The sequence below is a fragment of the Muntiacus reevesi genome, chromosome 1 (assembly GCF_963930625.1).
Source record: "Muntiacus reevesi chromosome 1, mMunRee1.1, whole genome shotgun sequence".
Lineage (NCBI taxonomy): Eukaryota > Metazoa > Chordata > Mammalia > Artiodactyla > Cervidae > Muntiacus > Muntiacus reevesi.
Window position 1 is genome coordinate 240,138,077 of NC_089249.1, and position 19,967 is coordinate 240,158,043.

The 19,967-nt window shown below is 41.0% G+C and overlaps 1 protein-coding gene across 3 annotated transcripts in view; it reads right to left on the bottom strand.

Moving 5' to 3' along the window:
- Positions 1-19,967, bottom strand: part of SLC36A2 (solute carrier family 36 member 2) — a 77,004-nt gene that overhangs the window by 4,296 nt on the left and 52,741 nt on the right. For all 3 annotated transcript variants that reach the window (XM_065936056.1, XM_065936047.1, XM_065936066.1), the window contains 7 exons: positions 18,251-18,341; positions 17,563-17,651; positions 16,935-17,030; positions 12,985-13,069; positions 8,797-9,015; positions 7,290-7,388; positions 1,372-1,538 (listed from right to left, as the gene is read on the bottom strand). In XM_065936056.1, coding sequence (XP_065792128.1) covers positions 1,372-1,538; positions 7,290-7,388; positions 8,797-9,015; positions 12,985-13,069; positions 16,935-17,030; positions 17,563-17,651; positions 18,251-18,341 — 846 coding nt within the window. The remainder of the gene's footprint in view (positions 1-1,371; positions 1,539-7,289; positions 7,389-8,796; positions 9,016-12,984; positions 13,070-16,934; positions 17,031-17,562; positions 17,652-18,250; positions 18,342-19,967) is intronic.

Here is a 19,967-nt window from a genome sequence, read left to right on the forward strand (position 1 = left end):
ACCACATGATGGGGGTGTTGAGTGTTATTGATGCCTTTTATGACCTAAAGAGGTAAGGCTTTTCCCCTTTAGTTCAATAATGTGGTAGATGCATCTGGCCTGTTTAGTAAACCTGTCTGTGTATACTCAGTCCATTACTTACAAAGGCTAACTTTCATATTTCTGGGTTTCTTGCTTATACTAGTTCTGTTGCCTGGAACACCCTCTCTACTCCCTTTCCATCTGTGCAGTCCCCACCTATTTTTTGAAATTCCCAAGGAAGCACTACAAGCCAGATGCCTTTAGACATATCCAACTTGATCCACATGAGAACTCTGTTTTTTAGAAGAGGAAAATGAGGGTCAGAGAAGTTAAATAAACCACCCATGACCATAAGCTAGGGGTTGGTGTAACTGGGACCTGGATCCAGGGTGTTGCAGTTGTCCTTGTTTGGATGGAGCCATCTCATTGGACAGGACAATCCCCTGTACTCCCACTCCAATGTACTTTCTCTACTGGGGAGTCCTCAAGGCCTCTCCACTATTCTGGAGGGTTTCTTTTTCCATTCCTAAGTTACATTTGTGTACATACAGTATCCCTTCCCCATTTCCATTGAATCATGAGCTGAAAAAATCATGAAGCTCAAAATTATAGTCTACTCACATCAATACCCTCCACATCCCCATGTGTCTACACTTGCATCTGCATGTAATCGGGATACAGTAATTGCTTGATGAATGATATTGATCAGCTTGGGAAAGGAGCAGCATTTAGATAACTTACGTCTCCAAGTGAATCTTCAAAAGACAGGTATCTTGTAATGAATGACATGCCTCAGTGTGGGAGGAAAGGATGCATAATGTGATAGGGGTTCATCTATCTATTGAGATACTGCATTATTGAAGTCTGGGTCAGCTAACTGTTGTATGAATTGTGTCACTTAAATATAAACATTTTCCAGATTCCAATGGTCTTCCCTCATTAGTTCTTGTTTTATTACATTTTTATCCTAGCTACTCTGTAAGACTTGGTAGTACAGCCTTAGTAAATGTAATTGCAGCTGCCCACTGGCTCCTCTCTCTGCTTCTTGGCCTCTGTGCCCCTTCCTTTCTCTCCTTAGGTGACCAAGGACTCTGACTTTCCCCCTAACTTCCTAAATCACTTCCTTCCTCACACTAAGCTATCAAGGCCTCACTCAACATGGGAGGCTGTTGTTGAAGAAGAGCTCCCTGGACAGAATCTAGAGCCCAGGGTTCCAGTGACAGCTCTGCTTCTCCTTGTGGACGCCCTCCAGACCTCAGTTTGCCTTCTGTGGAAGGGAGGAGAAAGTGACCTAGATGTTCCTGTGCCCACTGGCCCTGAGTCCCCACCACCTGAGACCCATGGAGTTACCAGCAGTTGGGCAGGTTAAGGGTTATGCTGGCCTTGACATCATCTCCAAACCGCAGGTAGCCCAGAGTCCCGACACTGATGTAGAGGGCAGTAATGATGGACATTCCCAAAGACAGGATGAGTGGGAAGCGGCGGGCATCCTTCATCTTGTTTTCCAGGGGCAGAACCTACAGAAATATCACAATGTAAGAAGAAAGGAGGAGAAAGAGGAACATGAGCATCAAGAGGAAGGCATGCCACTTCTGAGAGTATGTACACAGAATCAGAAGCAGAAACATGCACAGAATTTGTACACCTATATTCATAGCAGCATTACTCAGAGTAGCCACAAGTTCGAGGCACCCCAAATGTCCACTGATGAAGGAATGAATAAACAACGTGTGGTCCATACACATAATGGAATATTATTCAGCCTTTAAAGAAAGAAAATTCTGATATATGCACCAACATGCCCAACTCTTGAAGACATAAACTAAATGAACTAAGCCAGTCACAAAAAGACAGATACTGTGTGATCCCACTCAGTGAGGTAACTGAAGTGAGAAAGTAGACTGGTGATTCCCACAGGCCAGGGGAGGGATAAGTGAGCAATTATTGTTTAGTGGGTACACAGTTTTGATTTTGCAAGATGAAAAGAGATGGATGGTGATGATGGTTGTACAACAACACGAATATACTTTATGTCATTGAACTGTACACTTACGGCTCAGGAAACTCAAGCAGGGGCTCTGTATCAACCTAGGGGGGTGGGATGGGGAGGGAGATGGGAGGTAGTTTCAAAAAGGAGGGGATATATGTATACCTATGGCTGATTCATGTTGAGGTTTGACAGAAAACAGCAAAATTCTGTAAAGCAATTATTCTTCAATAAAAAATAAATTAATTAAAAAAAAGTTAAGATGGTAAATTTTAGGTACATTTTACCACAATTAAAGGAACAAAAGGAAAGGCAGGCCAGGAGTCACAAAATGATCCTGGGACCATTCAGAGCTGGAAGAGCCCTGCAGGTTGACCAGACCAAGGAGATCAACTCCCTGGGGTGGCCCAACCTGGCCAGCAAGTGTGCTTTGTTTGGCCACTGTTTGAAGTTTCATTAAGGTGCTGTAAGCATACTGCGTTATCTCTCTCTCACTGATTAAGACTAAAAGCCCTGGACAGAATACATTAAGCAACTAGCCATGGACTCTGAAAAATATATAATAGAAGGTGAATTGCTCAAAACCAGTAAAAATGGCCATTATGGCAATGAGTTTCCTGATTTTTTTTCCTTCTTGTATCTCCTAGTTAAGGAGAGCCTGAATCCTAGAACTATGTTGTGGATGTGGATGGAAAAAAAATCAAGTAGAAACCCTCTTTCTGGCTGGAAAACCTAAAATAGGGGACCCTGTGGGATGGAGAGCATGGAGAGAATTCTTATTATTCCTGCTTCCTTTACTCTCCAAGCCGTGCCCCCAAGGCAAGTCTCAGGCACAGAGCAACAGTCTGCTATACCAGTGATTGCAGTGGTTACCGAGGCACCTAAAAATCTGAGACACTAATTCTCTTGGAGCAGAGGAACAGGGAAAAGGTGCTTTGAGAGTCCAAAGAGTAAGAGGGGAATTGGATTGGCTACATAATTTGTGGGGCCCAGTGCAGAATGACAATGAAGAACCACTTGGTCAAAGCTCAAGAATTTCAGTATGATGAATTCAGGGCATTAAAGCAAGAGTGGGATCCTTCTAAAAGGCAGGGCCTCACGTGACCACACAGGCTGCACTGCACGCCCAGGGAAGGAATCCCTATTACTCTTTCCTCTTCTCTTTACTATTGGAGAAGGAAATGGTGACCCACTCCAGTATTCTTGCCTGGAAAATCTGGTGGATGGAGGAGCCTGGTGGGCTACAGTCCATGGGGTCGCAAAGAGTCGGACACGACTGAGCGACTTCACTTCACTTTACTCTTGTTACTCGTACCTTTGAGAGAAGTCCAGTCACAAGAACTGGATAGGCATGTAGGGAGGCTGAAACCCTGACTTTCTAGCCAGAGGACCAGAAAAAGAAGCTGCTGAATGAGTGTGCAGCACACTGGTGAGTGTGCAGGAAAACATGGAAAGGAGGGAGCCAGAGAAAGTGACCCTCTAAAATCTGTGAATGAAGTCTGGGCTCAGCCCTGAGCTGTACATGTGCAACTGATGTGAAGCATCAAAGGAAAGCTTTTGAGAACTAAACTATTGTGGGGACCACCATCTGGTCTCTGGGTAGTATAAAGGCAAGGTGAAGCCAAGTATCACTTTAAAGTCTTTGAAAACTAGTCTGATATTAAAACCATGGTCTAAGCTGTGACATGCTTATTGAACACTGAGGTTAATACATGGTCTGAACAAAACCAGTGTGAGGAGCAAACTGATCAAAGGTTTATACTAAACAAAGTACAGCTGAAGCTACCTCTGTTCTATGCCTTGCATCCTTGTCAAACCTGTAAATAAAAACTATGCATGAACAAATACAACCATGATCTCCTGAAGATGGATCAGGACTTGTGGTCTGAATCTAATCAGATTGATTGCTTGTTAAAATAAAAGATCAATATTCTTCAGAGGCTTTTAACATGCTCCAGATTCTCATAAAACAATATATGTATAGAATACAGTCTATAATTAATCAACATATAAAGAATCAGGAAAATCTCAGCACTTCTCAAGGGGAAAAATAACAAATCTCAATCCTAAAATGCTCAAATTGTGGAAATATCAAAGACTTTAAAGCAATTATTATAACTAACTTCTGTGAAGTAAGGGAGAACACTATTGAAACAAATCAACAGATAAAAGTTCTCAGCAAAGAAGCTTAAAGAATAAGAACCAAAGAACCAAGCTGAAATTTTAGAACTGAGAACCCCTATTGAAGGGGCCCAATGTAAATGACAGAACACAGTCAGTGACTTCTTCCCTCTGTTGAAAATAGATCAACAGGAACTATTGAATCAGAACATAAAAGAGAAAAAAATGATTTTAAAAAATGAATAGGGCCTCAGAAACTAGTGGGACATAGATCAAAGTGTCTAACATTCAGGTCACTGGAGTCCCAGAAAGGAAGGAGACAGAGCTTAGTATAGAAAAAAATTTTGGAAAAGATAATAGCTGAAACTTCCCACATTAGGTAAATGACATGTACTTACAGATTCAAGAAACTAAGTGAAAATTAAATAGGACAAACTCAAAGAACACTTATCCAGACAATATAATACAATTGCTGAAAACCAAAGATTTCTAGAAAAGTATCTTGAAAGTAACCAGATAAAAACATCACAAAAGAGAAAATAGGAAAGATAAAACAGAAAACAAATAACAAAATGCAGACCTTTAAACATGACAATTACATCAATTGCAAATGGTCTAACCATACCAATTAAGAGACTAAGGTTGTGGCTGCCAGGGCTGGGTGGAGAGGGGAATGGAGTGCGATTGCTTGATGGGCAACAGGGCCTCTTTTACGGGTGATGAAAATGTGTCAGAATGAGTGGCGATGACTGCACAAAATTGTGAAGGCACTAAAAGTCACTGAATTATATACTTCAAAATGGTTAAAATGGTGAATTTCATCTTGATAAAAAATTAAGGGGATGGAAAAAAGACACATCACACAAATACTAATTAGGACAAAGCTGGAGCTCTAATATGATGTGATTTTAAGATAAAGCTTGTGCCATCAAGGTATTTTGGTATTCATGAGAGGATAGACACATTGATCAATGAATCAGTATAGAAAGTCCGGAAACTGACCCATAATCATATACCAATTAGCTTTTTACAAAGATGCAAAGGTAATTCAAAGGGAGAGCAGTCTATTCAACAAATGATGCAGGAATAATTGGGCATCCTTTAAAAACTGAACTTCAACATATAAACACTTTTAATGAAAATTAATTCAGAATGGATCATAGATCTAAATGTACAATTAAAACAAAATATTTAGAAGAAATAATAGAAAAATCATTGTGACCTTGGATTAGACAAAGCATTTTAGAGAAAACATGAAAAGTAAGATCCATAAATGAAAATTTTTGATATATTGAACTTTATCAAAATTAAAACTTTTTCTCTAGAGAAGACATTGTTATGAGAATGAAAAGATAAGCTATAGACTAGAGAAAATATTTGCAAATTACATGTCTAATAAAGGATTTGCATTTGGAATATACAAAGAATTTTTAAAGCTCAACAATAAAAGACAACAGTTCAGTTTTTAAAAAATTCACAAAATATCTGAACAGGAACTATACTGAAGACAATATACAGCTATCAAATAAGCCCATAAAAAGAGGCTCAACATCACTGGTCATAAGTAAAATGCAAATGAAATTACAATCAAATACCACCACACACCTATTAGATTGGCTTAAATTTAGAAAAACATTACAAATACAGATAAGAACCAGCAAAGATACAAAGGAACTCTTAACTCTTATACATCTGGTGGTAATGCAAAAATGGTACAGCCATTCTGGAAATCTTTTGGCAATTTTCTATAAAGTTAAACATACATTAGCATGTGACCTAACAAACCTATTCCTAGAGAAATGAAAACATATGTTTACACAAAGCCCTGTATAAAAATGCTTACAGTAACATTACTCATAATCATCAGATACCAGAAACAACCTAAATGTCCTTCAACAGGCGATAGAGAAGCAAATCATGGCACTGCTCATACAGTGGATGCTCAGGGGTAGAAAGCAATCAGGTCCTGATGCATGCAACCATGTGGATACCTTACATGCAGCTAAGTGAAAGAAGCCAGGCTTAAAAAGTTACATACTATCTGATCCCATGTGGATAGCATTCTAGAAAAAATAAAACAATAGAGACAGAGAATAGAAGGTAAATGCCAGGTATTAAAGGGAGTGGGGGTAAGTGGACTACAAAAGGGGCAACACAAAGAAGCTTTTCATGGTGGCGGAACTGTTCAGTGTCCTGACTGTGGTACATCTATGACCCCGCATTTCTTGAAACTTACAGCAAGGTACATCAAATAAAAGTGAATTGTACTGTATATAAATTAATAGTAAATGTAAAAAACATAGAGGCACAAAGAGACACAGACTACTCGTTGCAAAATAAATGAGTCACAGGTGAGAAATGCATAGTACAGAGAATACAGACAATAACTATGTAATATCTTTGCAGGGGAATATAGTCAGTAACTAAGTGATATCTTTGTATCGTGACATTATCTTAACTAGATTTATCATGGTGATCATTTTGAAACCCACAGAAATATCAAATTTGTTGTAAGTAACAGGAACTAACATAGTGCTGTAGGTCAAATATAATTAACACTATATATGAAGGTTAAAGTGAATCATAAGTTCTCATCACAAGGAAAAATTTTTTTCTATTTGATTAATTTTGTATCTATATAAGATGATGTATGTTCACTAAACTTACTATGATAATCATTTCATGATCTACATAAGTCAAATCATTATGTCATACACCTTTAAACAGTGCTATATGTCAATTATATCTCAAAAAATTGGATGAAAAAAATTATACACAGCCCTCTCCTTTTTCAAGTATGGAAGCAGAGACTGTACAATATTCCACTGTAAATATACTGTACTTTCCATTTTAAACCTTTTTATGTTTCATAAATTCCTGTAACTTAAATTGTACACCTCCATTTATATTGATTTTTAAAGATTAGGAAATGTATGTTGATATGATGATGTTTAATAAATGTATTGGGACAGGAATAAAACTATATCCTGACCATCCTAACCTCTCTGCTATACTAACCTACTTTTTCCTGCTGGTGAAAATGGACCCAAGTGAAGTCAGAGGTTAGTTCTCTTGTGCACACAGAAATCCAGAGCTCCCGGCTCCTGTTCAGAAGGGCACCCACAGCACCTGGGAAAGTCTACCTCAATTCAAACCTTACCACACCAATGCTTTCAAATGAAAAAATGGCTGTTCCAAAGAAGAGCGAGTAGGTCTTCCAATTTGCTACCAGTGGCAACTGGCGGGGGTCTGGAATTTCCTATAAGAGAGAGAAATATGATAAGACATTTACTCTTAAAGCATGTTTGGGCTCCCTTTAGAGGGGGCGTATTCTGAGAGTATACCTGAATTATAAGAAAAAGTTGAATGTCAAGAAATTAATAAAACTTCAAAAGGAAGCAGGTGACAAAGTTGATTTTAACACTGCCCAGTATCAAAGAGCCAGAGGAAAGAAAGATTGAGGTATTATCAGAGTATTGAAGTATCAGGATCTCATGGAGGGTGTCTAATCTATCAGAATTTTCCAGAAGAAAATGTTATACAACACAGGTTAGTACTAAAGTGCCTAAGAACACTTGGCATGTACCAGTGGATACAGATGTTGGAAATCACTGTGACTACAGTTACAGTGATACTCTAGGGAGCCCAGAGTATAGTAAGTTAGCTAAGTATTAAAGTTCCCTTTTCTTCTTCAGTGAGCTATAAATAGAAGGAAAGTGTGTGGAATAAATATTTTATTAAAGTACCTTGTGATCTACTATGACAGATCAAAATGACAGAACCATTTCTCTAACCGAGCAACCTCTGGAATAGTCCAAAAATTAATCAGAAGTAGCTGTTTCACGGGAAATTCAATTTTGTAGAATCTATCAATATTGCTTTAAGTCTTATCTGTGTTTATCCTAAAATATTTGGCTAATCTGTTACCTTTACTAAATTCTATGGACAATATAACTTTTTTCTTGTGATTTCTAAAAGAAGGAAACATCTGAAAGGTATTAGATATAATACCTTTCAGATGTTTTATAGATTATACTACCTGGGTCTTTTGGGTTTAAATTTCTATGTAGTCTTGTCTATTATAAAACAAAAATTAGAAAGGATAGAAAAGTAGGAGATTAATGGAAAATCAATATCCATAACTCAAATTCAAAGATGTGTGATTTACATTATGATAACTTCAATTGTGGTCTTTCAAGACTCTCTATACCTATACAACTAAATATTAGTTGTCATTGTTTTCTCCTGAACTTCCTAGGGATAATTTTGGAATTACTTGGAACTGCAGCTTACAGGATGTAGGACTAATTCAATAAAGTTTAACTCTGGTAGAAAATCTTGCTTTTTATTTGCCTTCTGCTGCTGTCCAACCATTATAGAAATGGTCTGTAGTTCATCAATCAAGATATTTTCCTTGCAAAGTAGTTTTTCTCCTAAAACCAGGATTTGACATAAAATGAGTATTAGAGAAGCTACGTGAAAGAAGAGATATCCCGAAGAATGAGAGTACACAGAGACATTTTTGTGGAAGAAATCCTACAATAAAGTGAGTTCTAAGCTGCAGACTGAAGTGCATACATACCTCCCCTTAAGGATGGTGCCAAGTGTCAATCTATCATTGATAAAATGCTCTGCTCATTGGAGGAGTCGGAGTTTGGTATGCTAACCTGGACGATGTACTGGACAATGATGCTCAAGCTGATCAGCATGGTGATGTTGGCCAACAGGGAGAAGATAGTCAGGACCCTGAGGTTCCGGATAAGAACTATCAGTACCAGAAAGGGCAGGAAGGTGAGCATGTAGAGTCGAGAGTCCATGGTGTGCATCAGAATCACTGTCTCGTTGTAATGGCAGTTGTTGGTTGTGCTATTAATTGCTTCCACTACCTGGGAGAGGAGTGGGAAGAGCAGTGGCCACATGATTAGCTCAGTGCCTGGCCCGTCATCAGGCTCCCTCACAAACAGCAGGCATGTCTCACCTGTAACTCATCTTACAGTGAGTTAGAATGACTTTAGGACTTCTTATTGTAAATCTTTTGCATCATACTTCCTCAAGAGGAGCTGCAGAAATAACTTTAATAAGCATAAATGCCTAAACTTAGAGTGGCTCTCTGTTGGCTTTTGGCAACCTGGAATCCATTCCTCTTGATTTTGATTTATTTTTGGTGCATTCTCTCTCACCTGAATACAGCCTTGGTGGACTGTAAATCACAATCATGTGGCAGAGCCAAAGGACTGGCCCTTGACTCAAGCAGGGGCACTCACATCTCTCCCTGGAATCTGAATCTATACCAAAATGACAAAAGGTAGAACTAGAAAAGGGCAAACATTACTTCTGACAGGGAATCCCTGAGGAGAGTGCTCATCAGTTCTACTATCAACATCTCCCTTGAGGGCCTGGTTCCTGTTCCTGTCCTTTTCTGAGACCCATTTTTTTTTTTTTAAGTTTTCCCTGTCATTTTGGATGTTAGTCAATCTTGTTCCACTAAACTTATTTTCTGCTTAAGTTCTACTGAATCTGTTTATTTTGCTTGTAACCAAAAAAGCTCATCGTTGTTTCTTAATTAGACTAACACTGACATTTTGAGTGAGAGAACTCTTCCTTGTGAGCATTGGCCCATTTGTTGCAGGACATTTGGTATCCTTGAATGCCACCCAACAGAAGCTGTTAGCATCCCCTAGTCATTGTGGCAAACACGGAGTAGCCCCTGTACACTGTACAAACAGCCCCCTGGCAAAGTGGGGGTAGGGGGGAGGGTACCACCCTCCTTTGGAATCAGCATGACTCAATGGATACAGTCTTATTGTGCAAGCAACACAATCCATTTCAGAACAATTAGAAACTGGAGTTAGGCAAGGAGAAAATGAAGAAGCAATGGTAATCTCAGTACCCATGGGTAGCATGGTGATGCTTTGCAATATATTCATCTACTCATGTTCTATGCAATATCACAGATTACATATATTACACACATCCTTTTTATTGTTATAAGACTGTAATTATAACTTATACTCTTATTTTGAAATCTCCTTTTCATTTAACAAATCATGAATACGTAAATCAATTGTCAAGTCTTGCCTTTTTTTTTTGATTCCTCATTACAACAGGAAAAATATTTGGGAAATTAGCCAGGTATTCAAAGCCCTCCATAAATGGACCCATTCAACTGTGAAGGCTCTTACTCTCCTAAGGCCCACACCTTCTTCTATAACCACTTGTACTGCCTTTCCTGAGAAAGTCCCACACATTCCTGCCTCCAGGTGTTTATTTCTCCTACCTTGATTGCCAGCACTTCTCCAACCTACCTTTCAATGCCCAGCTCAGATGCATCTTCTCAAGGGAGCCTTCCCATGCTCCAACAGTTTCTCCTGCTCCCATACATTTCTGCACCTTAGTCCACAATTAAGCATGCCCAACCTCAGGGTATTAATGGAGTCCTGATCCAGCACCAAAATATTATATTGATACTTAGCTTTTTTTTTTTTTAATTTTTTATTTTTCAGTGGGTTTTGTCATACATTGATATGAATCAGCCATAGAGTTACACGAATTCCCCATCCTGGTCCCCCATCCCACCTCCCTCTCCACCTGATTCCTCTGGGTCGATACTTAGCTTTATTTATATGCCTCAGAGCACATCTCCACTTAGTCTGAAAAATCCTTGAGACAATGCTTACCTTGTCTCTAGGCAGATGACTGACAAAGTTCTGCTAATGTCAGGCTGGTTTCTGAGCAGCAATGTGGCAATTAAGAGCCTTCAAATCAAACCCCCTGATCCAGTGATTTTACTTAAAATATACATTTACTAAAGAAATAAACAGGTATACAAAGATTTGCACAGATTATAGTAGAAAAACAAAGGGAAACAAAATATCAGATGATAAAAGATTAAGTCATCAGTGTGATGGAAAATTCTAAAACTATTAAAAATTATTCTAGGGACTTTCCTGGTGGTCCAGTGGCTAAGACTCCTCGCTTCTAATGCAGGGGGCTTGGGTTCCATCCCTGGCCAGGGAACTAGATCCCACATGCTGCAGTGAAGATCAAAGATCCCATGTGCCACAACTAAGACTCTGTGCAGCCAAATAAATAAAAATTTTAAAATTATACAAAAAATTTTAAGAACATTGAAAAATGCTAATCAGTGAATGCTCATTTTACACAACAACAGGACTTCTCCGGTGGTACAGTGGATAAGAATCTGCCTGCCAACGCAGGGAACACGGGTTTGATGCCTGGTCCAGGAAAATCCCACTTGCCATGGAGCAACGAAGCCTGTGTGCCACAACTACTCATGCTGCATGCGCTGAGCCTGTGCTCTCGCGGCTGAGCTCTGCAACAAGAAGAGTCACTGCAATGAGAGGCCTGTGCTCTGCAACAAAGATTAGCCCCTGCTTCCCACAGCTAGAGAAAGCCTGCATGCAGCAACAAAGATCTAGCACTACCAAAAAAAAAGAAGGAAGAAAAATACAAACTGCCAATAAACATATGAAAAGATTCTCGAACTCCATAGTAATAAATAAACACAATAAAGGGCAACCAAAATGTCATTAAAAATAAAACAATACCAGTGACTGTTAGATTAAGAATACTTTTGTTTTACTTTGAGAAGCACTATAGCATAGTGTTTAAAAAATAGAGCTGTGATGTTTTTAACCTTTGCTCTGTGACCCTATTTACATAAATTACAGAGTTCATAACAACAGTTTTCTCACCTACAAGATGGGATTAACTGCAGTACCTACTCTAATAAGACCATGTGTGCTTAGCCGTTCAGTCATGCCCAACTCTTTGCAACCCCATGGACTGTAGCCTGCCAGGCTCCTCTGTCCATGGGGATTCTCCAGGCAAGAATACTAGAGTGGGTTGTCATGCCCTCCTTCAGGGTATCTTCCCAACCCAGGGATTAAACACAGGTCTCCCGGATTGCAGGCAGATTCTTTACCATCTGAGCCACCAGGGAAGCCCCTGATAAGACCATGGAGAGAACTAAATGAGGGAAAGCTTATAAAATGATCTGCATTATACCTGACACATAATAGAAGCTAACTTTGAATTCTTACTATTTTACTATTTTTTCCTTCTATTTAGTTTTTTTTTACATTTCCAAATTTCTGATACTACATTAAGCAAAAAAAAAAAAAAAAAAAAAGAGCCCTAAAGAACAGTGTTCTTTATTAAGCTTATTGATTGACTAAGGATGATCTCTGTTATTACCCATATTATTTTGCTCAAATTGCTATGAGATAACCTCTGAGTCAGACTGAAAGAATTTCTTGGGGACAAAAACTGTTAAACCATAGACATGAAGCAATTAAAGGTAATAAAGATGACCCAAAGATTAGGCACCATTTGAAAAGACCTGTCATCAGTTTAAGAAGAGTTAAGGATGATTAAGACAACTCTTGGACAAAAGGTACTGTGGAAAAGTAACCACTTACAGAAATCTGCAGACACGTGAACTCGGGGGAAGTCTGTGTTCACTGATAACATCTAGTTTACCTTCCTCTGTATGATGAGAATTTGCATGTGCATGCATGCTAGGTCATATCTAACTCTGCAACTCCATGGACTATAGCCTACCAGGCTCCTCTGTCCATGGGATTTCCCAGGCAAGAATAGTGGAGTGGGTTGCCATTTCCCTCTCCAGGGGATCTTACTGACCCAGGGACTGAACTCTCATTTCTTGTGTCTCCTGCATTGGCAGACGGATTCTTTACCACTGTGCCACCTGGGAAGCCCCATGATGAGGACACTAGGGCCCAAAGAGAAGAAGCCATTTGTTGAACAACTAAAATGAGAGGACTCTCCTTTTTCAGATCTTTTTCCCTCTCACCTTCTCTAGAAGACTCTACCTGTTTTAAATTATCAGCCAGAAACACAATGTATACGCAGCAGAAGCCCATCTGGGTGACTATAAGAAAGAAGCTCACAATACACCTGAAAAACAGCAGAGAGAAAGAAAAAACTTGTTACAAAAGAATTGACTTGTCATTTCCACTTCTGTCCTCAGGGGTTGGTGACCCTTGACCAGCACCCTCGGTCCTGCCACCACAATCAACAATGGGGTAGTAAGAAGGGATGTAACAATAGTTCTTTTAAAAACATGTTTCTCAATCACCCCCACACTCTCAGCTCAGCAAGTGGTAAAATTCTTCATCGTCAGAAACCTTGCCCCATACCCAGCTCTGTGTTGACACTAACCAATATAAGGCAGTAGGCTCAACTTATTAGCGATCATTAAAACTTTTTCCTACCAGTGCCAGACACCATATTAGGCTCCGAGGATACACAGACAAATAACACATGGCCCTTTCCTCTACTGGTTGAGAGATTAGTGGATGAGATAGACAAGAAAAATAACATGGTCCTAAGGGCCATGGTTCAGAGAAGGCAATGGCACCCCATTCCAGTACTCTGGCCTGGAAAATCCCATGGACGGAGGAGCCTGGTAGGCTGCAGTCCATGAGGTAGCTAAGAGTCGGACATGACTGAGCAACTTCACTTTCACTTTTCACTTTCATGCATTGGAGAAGGAAATGGCAACCCACTCCAGTGTTCTAGACTGGAGAATCCCAGGGACAGCGGAGCCTGGTAGGCTGCCATCTATGGGGTCGCACAGAGTCGGACACGACTGAAGCGACTTAGCAGCAGCAGCAGCAGCAAGAGCCATGGTTAAAAAGGGCAATTTACCCGAATTAGGGAGCAGATAGCCTTTTTAGAAAAACCAATGCCTGAGCAGAGTCCCTTGGCAAGAGGAAGAAAGAGAGAGAAAGAAAAGGAATAAAGAGGAGGAGCAGATGGTGAGGAAGAAGTGATGAAAAAGCATTTCAGCAGAGGGATTAGGCAGAGTTCTATAGTGGCCATGTGGAGAGTCTACTGGAGGGGCCAAGACTGAGGATGGGAAGACCTGATAATGGAGGTGAAAGATGGCAGCCACCTGGACAAAGCCATGGTCATTAGGATGAGAGAACAGAAAGCATTTTAAGAGATACTAGGTAACAAGAACTTACAGAACCTGGTGACCACCTACATCTAGGGAAAGGAAAAAGGAAACGACCTAAGGTAAGTACCAAGTTTTTTGGCCTGGACAACAAAATGAACAGGGAAACTCAGAAGGAATAAGAGGTTTTTAGGGAAGGGGAGGAATGGCACCTTCAGTACTTGAATTGTTGAGCATGGGGTTCCTACAGAAGACATTCAGCCATATACTGGGGTATGAAAATGCTGATTTGCCCAGGAAATAGACAAATTCTTTATCAAGGTAATGGATAAAGGACAAAATACCTTTATCCAGGTAGTGGATAAATCCTTGAGAAGGTGAATCAGTGGCGGAAAGTGTACAGAGAAAGAAGAAAAGGCAGCATTTCAAACCCTAGGGAATACCAACATTTAAAAGGATAGAAACAAAAAAGCCTGCAAAGTAATGGCCAGAGAGGTAGATGGTGAAACTAGGGTGAAAGGGGGCTTAACAGAAGTCAGGTGTAGAGAAAACATTCAAAGAGAGAACAGTCAGTTGTCCCTACTGCCTCTGAGAGGTTCTCTGGGGCAAAGAAGGTGTATCAGGGATTTCTTTTAGGATACTGGTGGAAAGGACTTTGGTAGAAGTATATGACAGGAGAGCCAGGGGACCCATGAAGGAGGTGTGATGGGGTGTGTGGAAGTAAAGTCAGAGGGCGAGTTTTTCTTTCATGAAGTTAGGGTGTAAGTTCCAGTGTTGAAGGTGCCCCTTTTGTTCATCACTGTAAACCCACTGATTAAAGCTCTTTCTAATACACTGCAGGTATTTAGTAGTATATATCTGTTGAATAATCAGATAATGAATATGAGATAGAGGGTGGTATATGGTCCAGGAGGCTTTATTAATTAATTAATTTTTAAGATGGAGATATAGGAACACATTTCAACATTGAGAGGAAGAATTCATAGTTCAAAAAGAAGTTTAGGTTATAGGAGAGGAGATAATTAATGGAGTGGTGTTCCTAAATAGAGCAGGAAAATCTACCTTATATGCTCAACAATGAGTCGAAGGAGCTGAGGGGTTTCGACAGACAAAAGCCTCCTCTTGGCTTACACAGTTGGGAAAATCCTGGCAATTATCCCATAGCCTTTCTAGTCTGTTCATAGACTGAACTTATAATGCAATGTGTGAAGGGGCTTTGGGTCAAGAGAGGCACCAGACCCATGATGTTCATGGGCAAAGCACACCTCAGGCAGTGCAGTTTGGAGTATCACAGTTCAAAAGAGACTTTGATAATCTAGAGATGTGCAGAAAAGAGTAGAGAAGGTGGACAGAGGTCTGAAAATGAAGACAAAAGAGTAGATTTAGTCCCAAGTACCAGGGAACAGAGGCTTCCCAGGTGGCTCAGTGGTAAAGAATCCACCTGCAATGCAGGAGATACAGGTTTGATCCCAGGCAAGATCCCCTGGAGGAAGGCATGGCAACCCACTCCAGTATTCTTGCCTGGGAAATCCCATGGACAGAGGAGCCTGGCAGGCTACAGTCCATGGGGTTGCAAAGAATTGGAAACGACTCAGTGACTAAACAAGAAAAACCAGGGGACAAAAGGTATTGATTTTCTATCATCTCTGAAAGTAAAAAAAGTGGGAGTTGCAGGAGAAAGACTTGAGCTCACCAAGGAATCAATGTCTTGGTTTTTTTGTCTATTTTTTTCTCATTATATACTTTCTCCCTAAGAGACCTTTTCTGTCCCCTGGCTTCATAGCTAATGACTTCAATTCAGTGTCTCCTGCATGAAGATAGGCTCAAACCTATACATATAACTACCCACTTGACGCAACTGCTCATATATCCAAAACAGAAGTCACCAGAAGCATACCTTGGCACTTTCCTTTCCCTACAACCCCAGGATCCAAATAATGACCAAATTCACTCTTCTCCATTCCAACTGCTGCCAGCCTGGACCCAGCCTTCACTGTCACCTGCCACCAGGATGCTGTCAACAGCCCCTTCATGGGCCTAAGTATACTTTTGCTTCCTTACAATTTATTCTCCTTACAGAAGCCAGATAGATCTTCAGATAATGCAAATATGATTAAAACAGGAAAGCCTCTGATTAAAACCCTCCAAAGGTTTCTTGGTTGCTTTTAAGAAAAGAACAAGACCTTAAAGAGGGTCTAAAACGTAGACCTTGATAGGGCCCTGGATCTTCAGCATCATCTCCCTATCTGCCATCAAGTCACCTGGTCTTTCTTTAACCTGAAACTATCATATTCTCCCTCTTGCTTTGGGACTTTCATATTTTGTTCCTCTTCCTGGAAGGCCCCTCAGACTTCTGCCCACTTTCCCCTAGGTAATTCCTTATTCCTAAGAGTGCCTTTTATCAGACCTAATCTCAACTGTTTCATCCTAGGACATCTACCTGAACCCATATACCTCTTCTTATCTGCTTGGGAGCAACTAGTACTTCCTTCCTTCATGGTACTTGTCCCAGTGACTATTAAGTAACTTGTGTCTTAAACTTTTAAGGTCTGTGTTTCCCATTGGACTATGTATTCTGCAAGGGCAAAGCCTTGTTTGCCTGGTTCTCCACAGTATTTCTGGGGCTTGATAGGCAGCTGCAACTAAATAAATGTGGTTTAATAAAAAGATGAATGAAATTAAAGTTGGACAGCAAAGGAATGAGCACTCTGTACATATAAGGAATAAGACTGGATCAGGCAGATTGCCACAGGCAGATTCCTTTTATGTGAAGTCCACTGCTCTGTATCACATGAGCCAACTTTGCAGGGAAGAGGGCAGCCCTGACAGTCACATGTTCTTCACAAAGCAAGAATAAGATACCTTCCCCAGCGTGCGTGGTTCCGGAGCCAGGTGCTGGGGTTGGCTTCCAGTCCATGCATCACTGTATCCCCATAGTCCATAAAGGGCTTATTGAACCTGCAGAAGAGAGTGCATACAGTTACCAGGAGGCACTTTAACCTAAGATCACATAACTGAAAAGTCAGGAGACACATAGCAAGGCAGAACCCAGCTGGAATGGAAAGAACACTGGGGCAGGCACCCAAGTTCTAGTTCAGGCTTTTGACACCTGGTGGTATTTCCCTGATGGCTTGTTTTCCTTACCTGTCAGTTGGGGCAGTGACTACATAACAAGGGTAATAACACATATTGCATGGGTACAGGTGTTCTCATACCCATGATTCTATTGGATCCTCATGACAATTCTCTGAGGCACAGTTAGGCATGGATTGTTTATGTCCAATTTACAGATGAGCCGAGTGGATAATTACAATGGTCTGATTGAGATCAGCTAATGAGTCACATGGCAGAGCCTCCTTAGGTCCCTGCCCTAAATGCTTTTCTTTTTTTCCAGGTCTTGTTGAAGGAAATTAAGAAGTGAAATCTTATTACGTGGGATGTTTCCGAGAACCAAGTACTGAGGGAGTTAACAAGATGCTATTTTCCTCACCTGTGGCAGAAGCGCCGGGCACACCTGATCAGGATGTGCATACAGTGGCAGGAGATGAGGCCCATGGCCAGCAAACTGAGTGGGCCCATCTGGAGGACGGGCCAAGGTGCAAGGGAAGAGAGGAGAAAATGAGTTTGTGAATAACATGGAGAGGAGAGATTTGGTAGTGCAGATATTATTCAGGAATCAGAGAACTTTTTAGCAAACTGGTTTGTGAGCCCCTTTTAGCAGTAACATTTATTCTTTCTTTTCTTTTGTCTTTCTTGAAGTATAGTTGGCTTACAATATTATGTATTCTTTCAAATGTGATCTCAAGTAGTACTCCAATAAAGTGCAAAAAGCAATTACAATGAGGTGCTGTGGTGGGAGTAAGGGACTCAGAATTCTGATCCTTGTGGGTTCTGAGTGTCCCTGAGGGCTAGTGCTCTATAGAGCACAGTTGGAAAACAAGCTATGGTCCAACCCCAGCACTGCACAAGGGAGGAAACTGACACCTGGACTATAGACAACTGACTTGCTAAGGCCACTCAAAGTCTGTGGCAGAGCCAGAATTCAAACCCAGCTTAGATGTCTAGACTCCAAGTTGCTTTTCAGAAAGATTGGTCACTGTTGGCCACCATAAGCCCTGTCCTCCTACTCCCAGCTACCATCCAGTTGTACTGGACCCACCTTCAGCAGCCCCTCTTACCAGGATGCCTGCATTCTTCATAGCCAGCGGGAGTCCCAGGACCCCTGTGCCTATGTTACCTTTCACCAGGTGAACCAAGGTCTGGAATGCTCTAAAGGACAGGAAAAAGACATGAGCATGTGGAAGCACAGAGGTGAGGAGATCCAACAGGTATCCCATCCCAGCATGCCATACCTGAGTGGAGCTGGTCCATAAGTAGACTCCTGTCTGTATCTCAGTCCCCATGGTCTTTTCTGGCACCCTGGATCTCATGTAGGGTGACCAAGCATCCCAGCTTTCCCTGAACTATCCTGGTTTTAGGGGCTTCTCTGGTAGCTCAGACAGTAAAGTGTCTGCCTACAATGCAGGAGACCCGGGTTCAATCCCTGGGTTGGGAAGATCTCCTGGAGAAGGAAATGGCAACCCACTCCAGTATTCTTGCCTAGAAAATCCCATGGATGGAGGAACCTGGTAGGCTACAGTCCATGGGGTTGCAAAGAGTCAGACATGACTGAGTGACTTCACTTTTTTCTTTTTGGTGGCTCAGTGGTAAAGAATCTGCCTGCAGTGCAGGAGACGTGGGTTTGATCCCTGGGTTGGGAAGATTCCCTGAAGGAGAGCATGGCAACCCACTCCAACATTGCTGCCTGGAGAATACCATGGACAGAGGAGCCTGGCAGGCTACAGTCCATGGGGTCACAGAATCAGACATGACCGAAGTGACTTGGCATGCATGCATTGGTTTTAACAGCTCACACTTAATATATGCCATTAGAACACTTACTATAATATATAACAGACATTATGCTAAGGATTTCATGTATTATCTCATTTAATCTTCTTGTGGTGATGAGGGAGTAGGTTATTACCTTTATTTTGCAGATGAGGAAACTGAAGAATAGAGATTTTTTTTTAATAGACTTATCTAAGTATGTGTGCGTGCTAAGTCGTTTCAGTTGCGTCCAACTCTTTGCGATCCCATGGACTATCTAAGGATATTCTGGATATATATACCCAGAAACTGTCTCAGAGTCTCTGTTCTTCACCCTACTTCTACTGTGTTGTCTCCAGGAAAGGAGTTCAGATAGATGAGTTAAAGAGACAGCCCCATTTCATAATCAAGGGAGCTAAGGCTCAGAGAGGGCCTATGGTCATGGTACTGTTAGCAGATACAGAACTGAACTCAGAGGAGAGGGGAGAGGGGAGGCAGCAAAAAGAAATCATGTGACTTCTGGTAAAGAAATAAGTGACTTGGGACCCCAGGTGGGTATCTTCTGGGACAGGGTAATTTAGGGTTTGGGCTCCAGAGGGATTTTTTTCCCCCTCAGGCCAGGACATCAAACTGGGGAATGGCAAGTATCCTCCCACCTCCAACAAAAACAAAACCCAAATTTCAGAACTTTCTTTAAGACAGATGTGAAGGTGGTCCAGAACACAAGGTCTAAACCATCAGGGAGAAACATATACTCTCTTTGATGGTGAATTAACAACCTATCTTCACACCTCTTTGTACCTAGATCAGGTTAAACTGAGTATTGGGTTTACAAGTTGAGAAACTTTAGCACTTTCCCATGAGAGCCTTCCAGTGAGGAGACTTACTGCGCAAAACAGCAGAGGTACTCTGGAAAAAGCCTGGTCTCTGGGGTTGGATATATCAGGGATTAAAACCCAAGGCTGGACTTGCACAGTAGTACAGTGGTTAAGACTTCATGCTTCCACTTGAGGGGGCTTGGGTTCA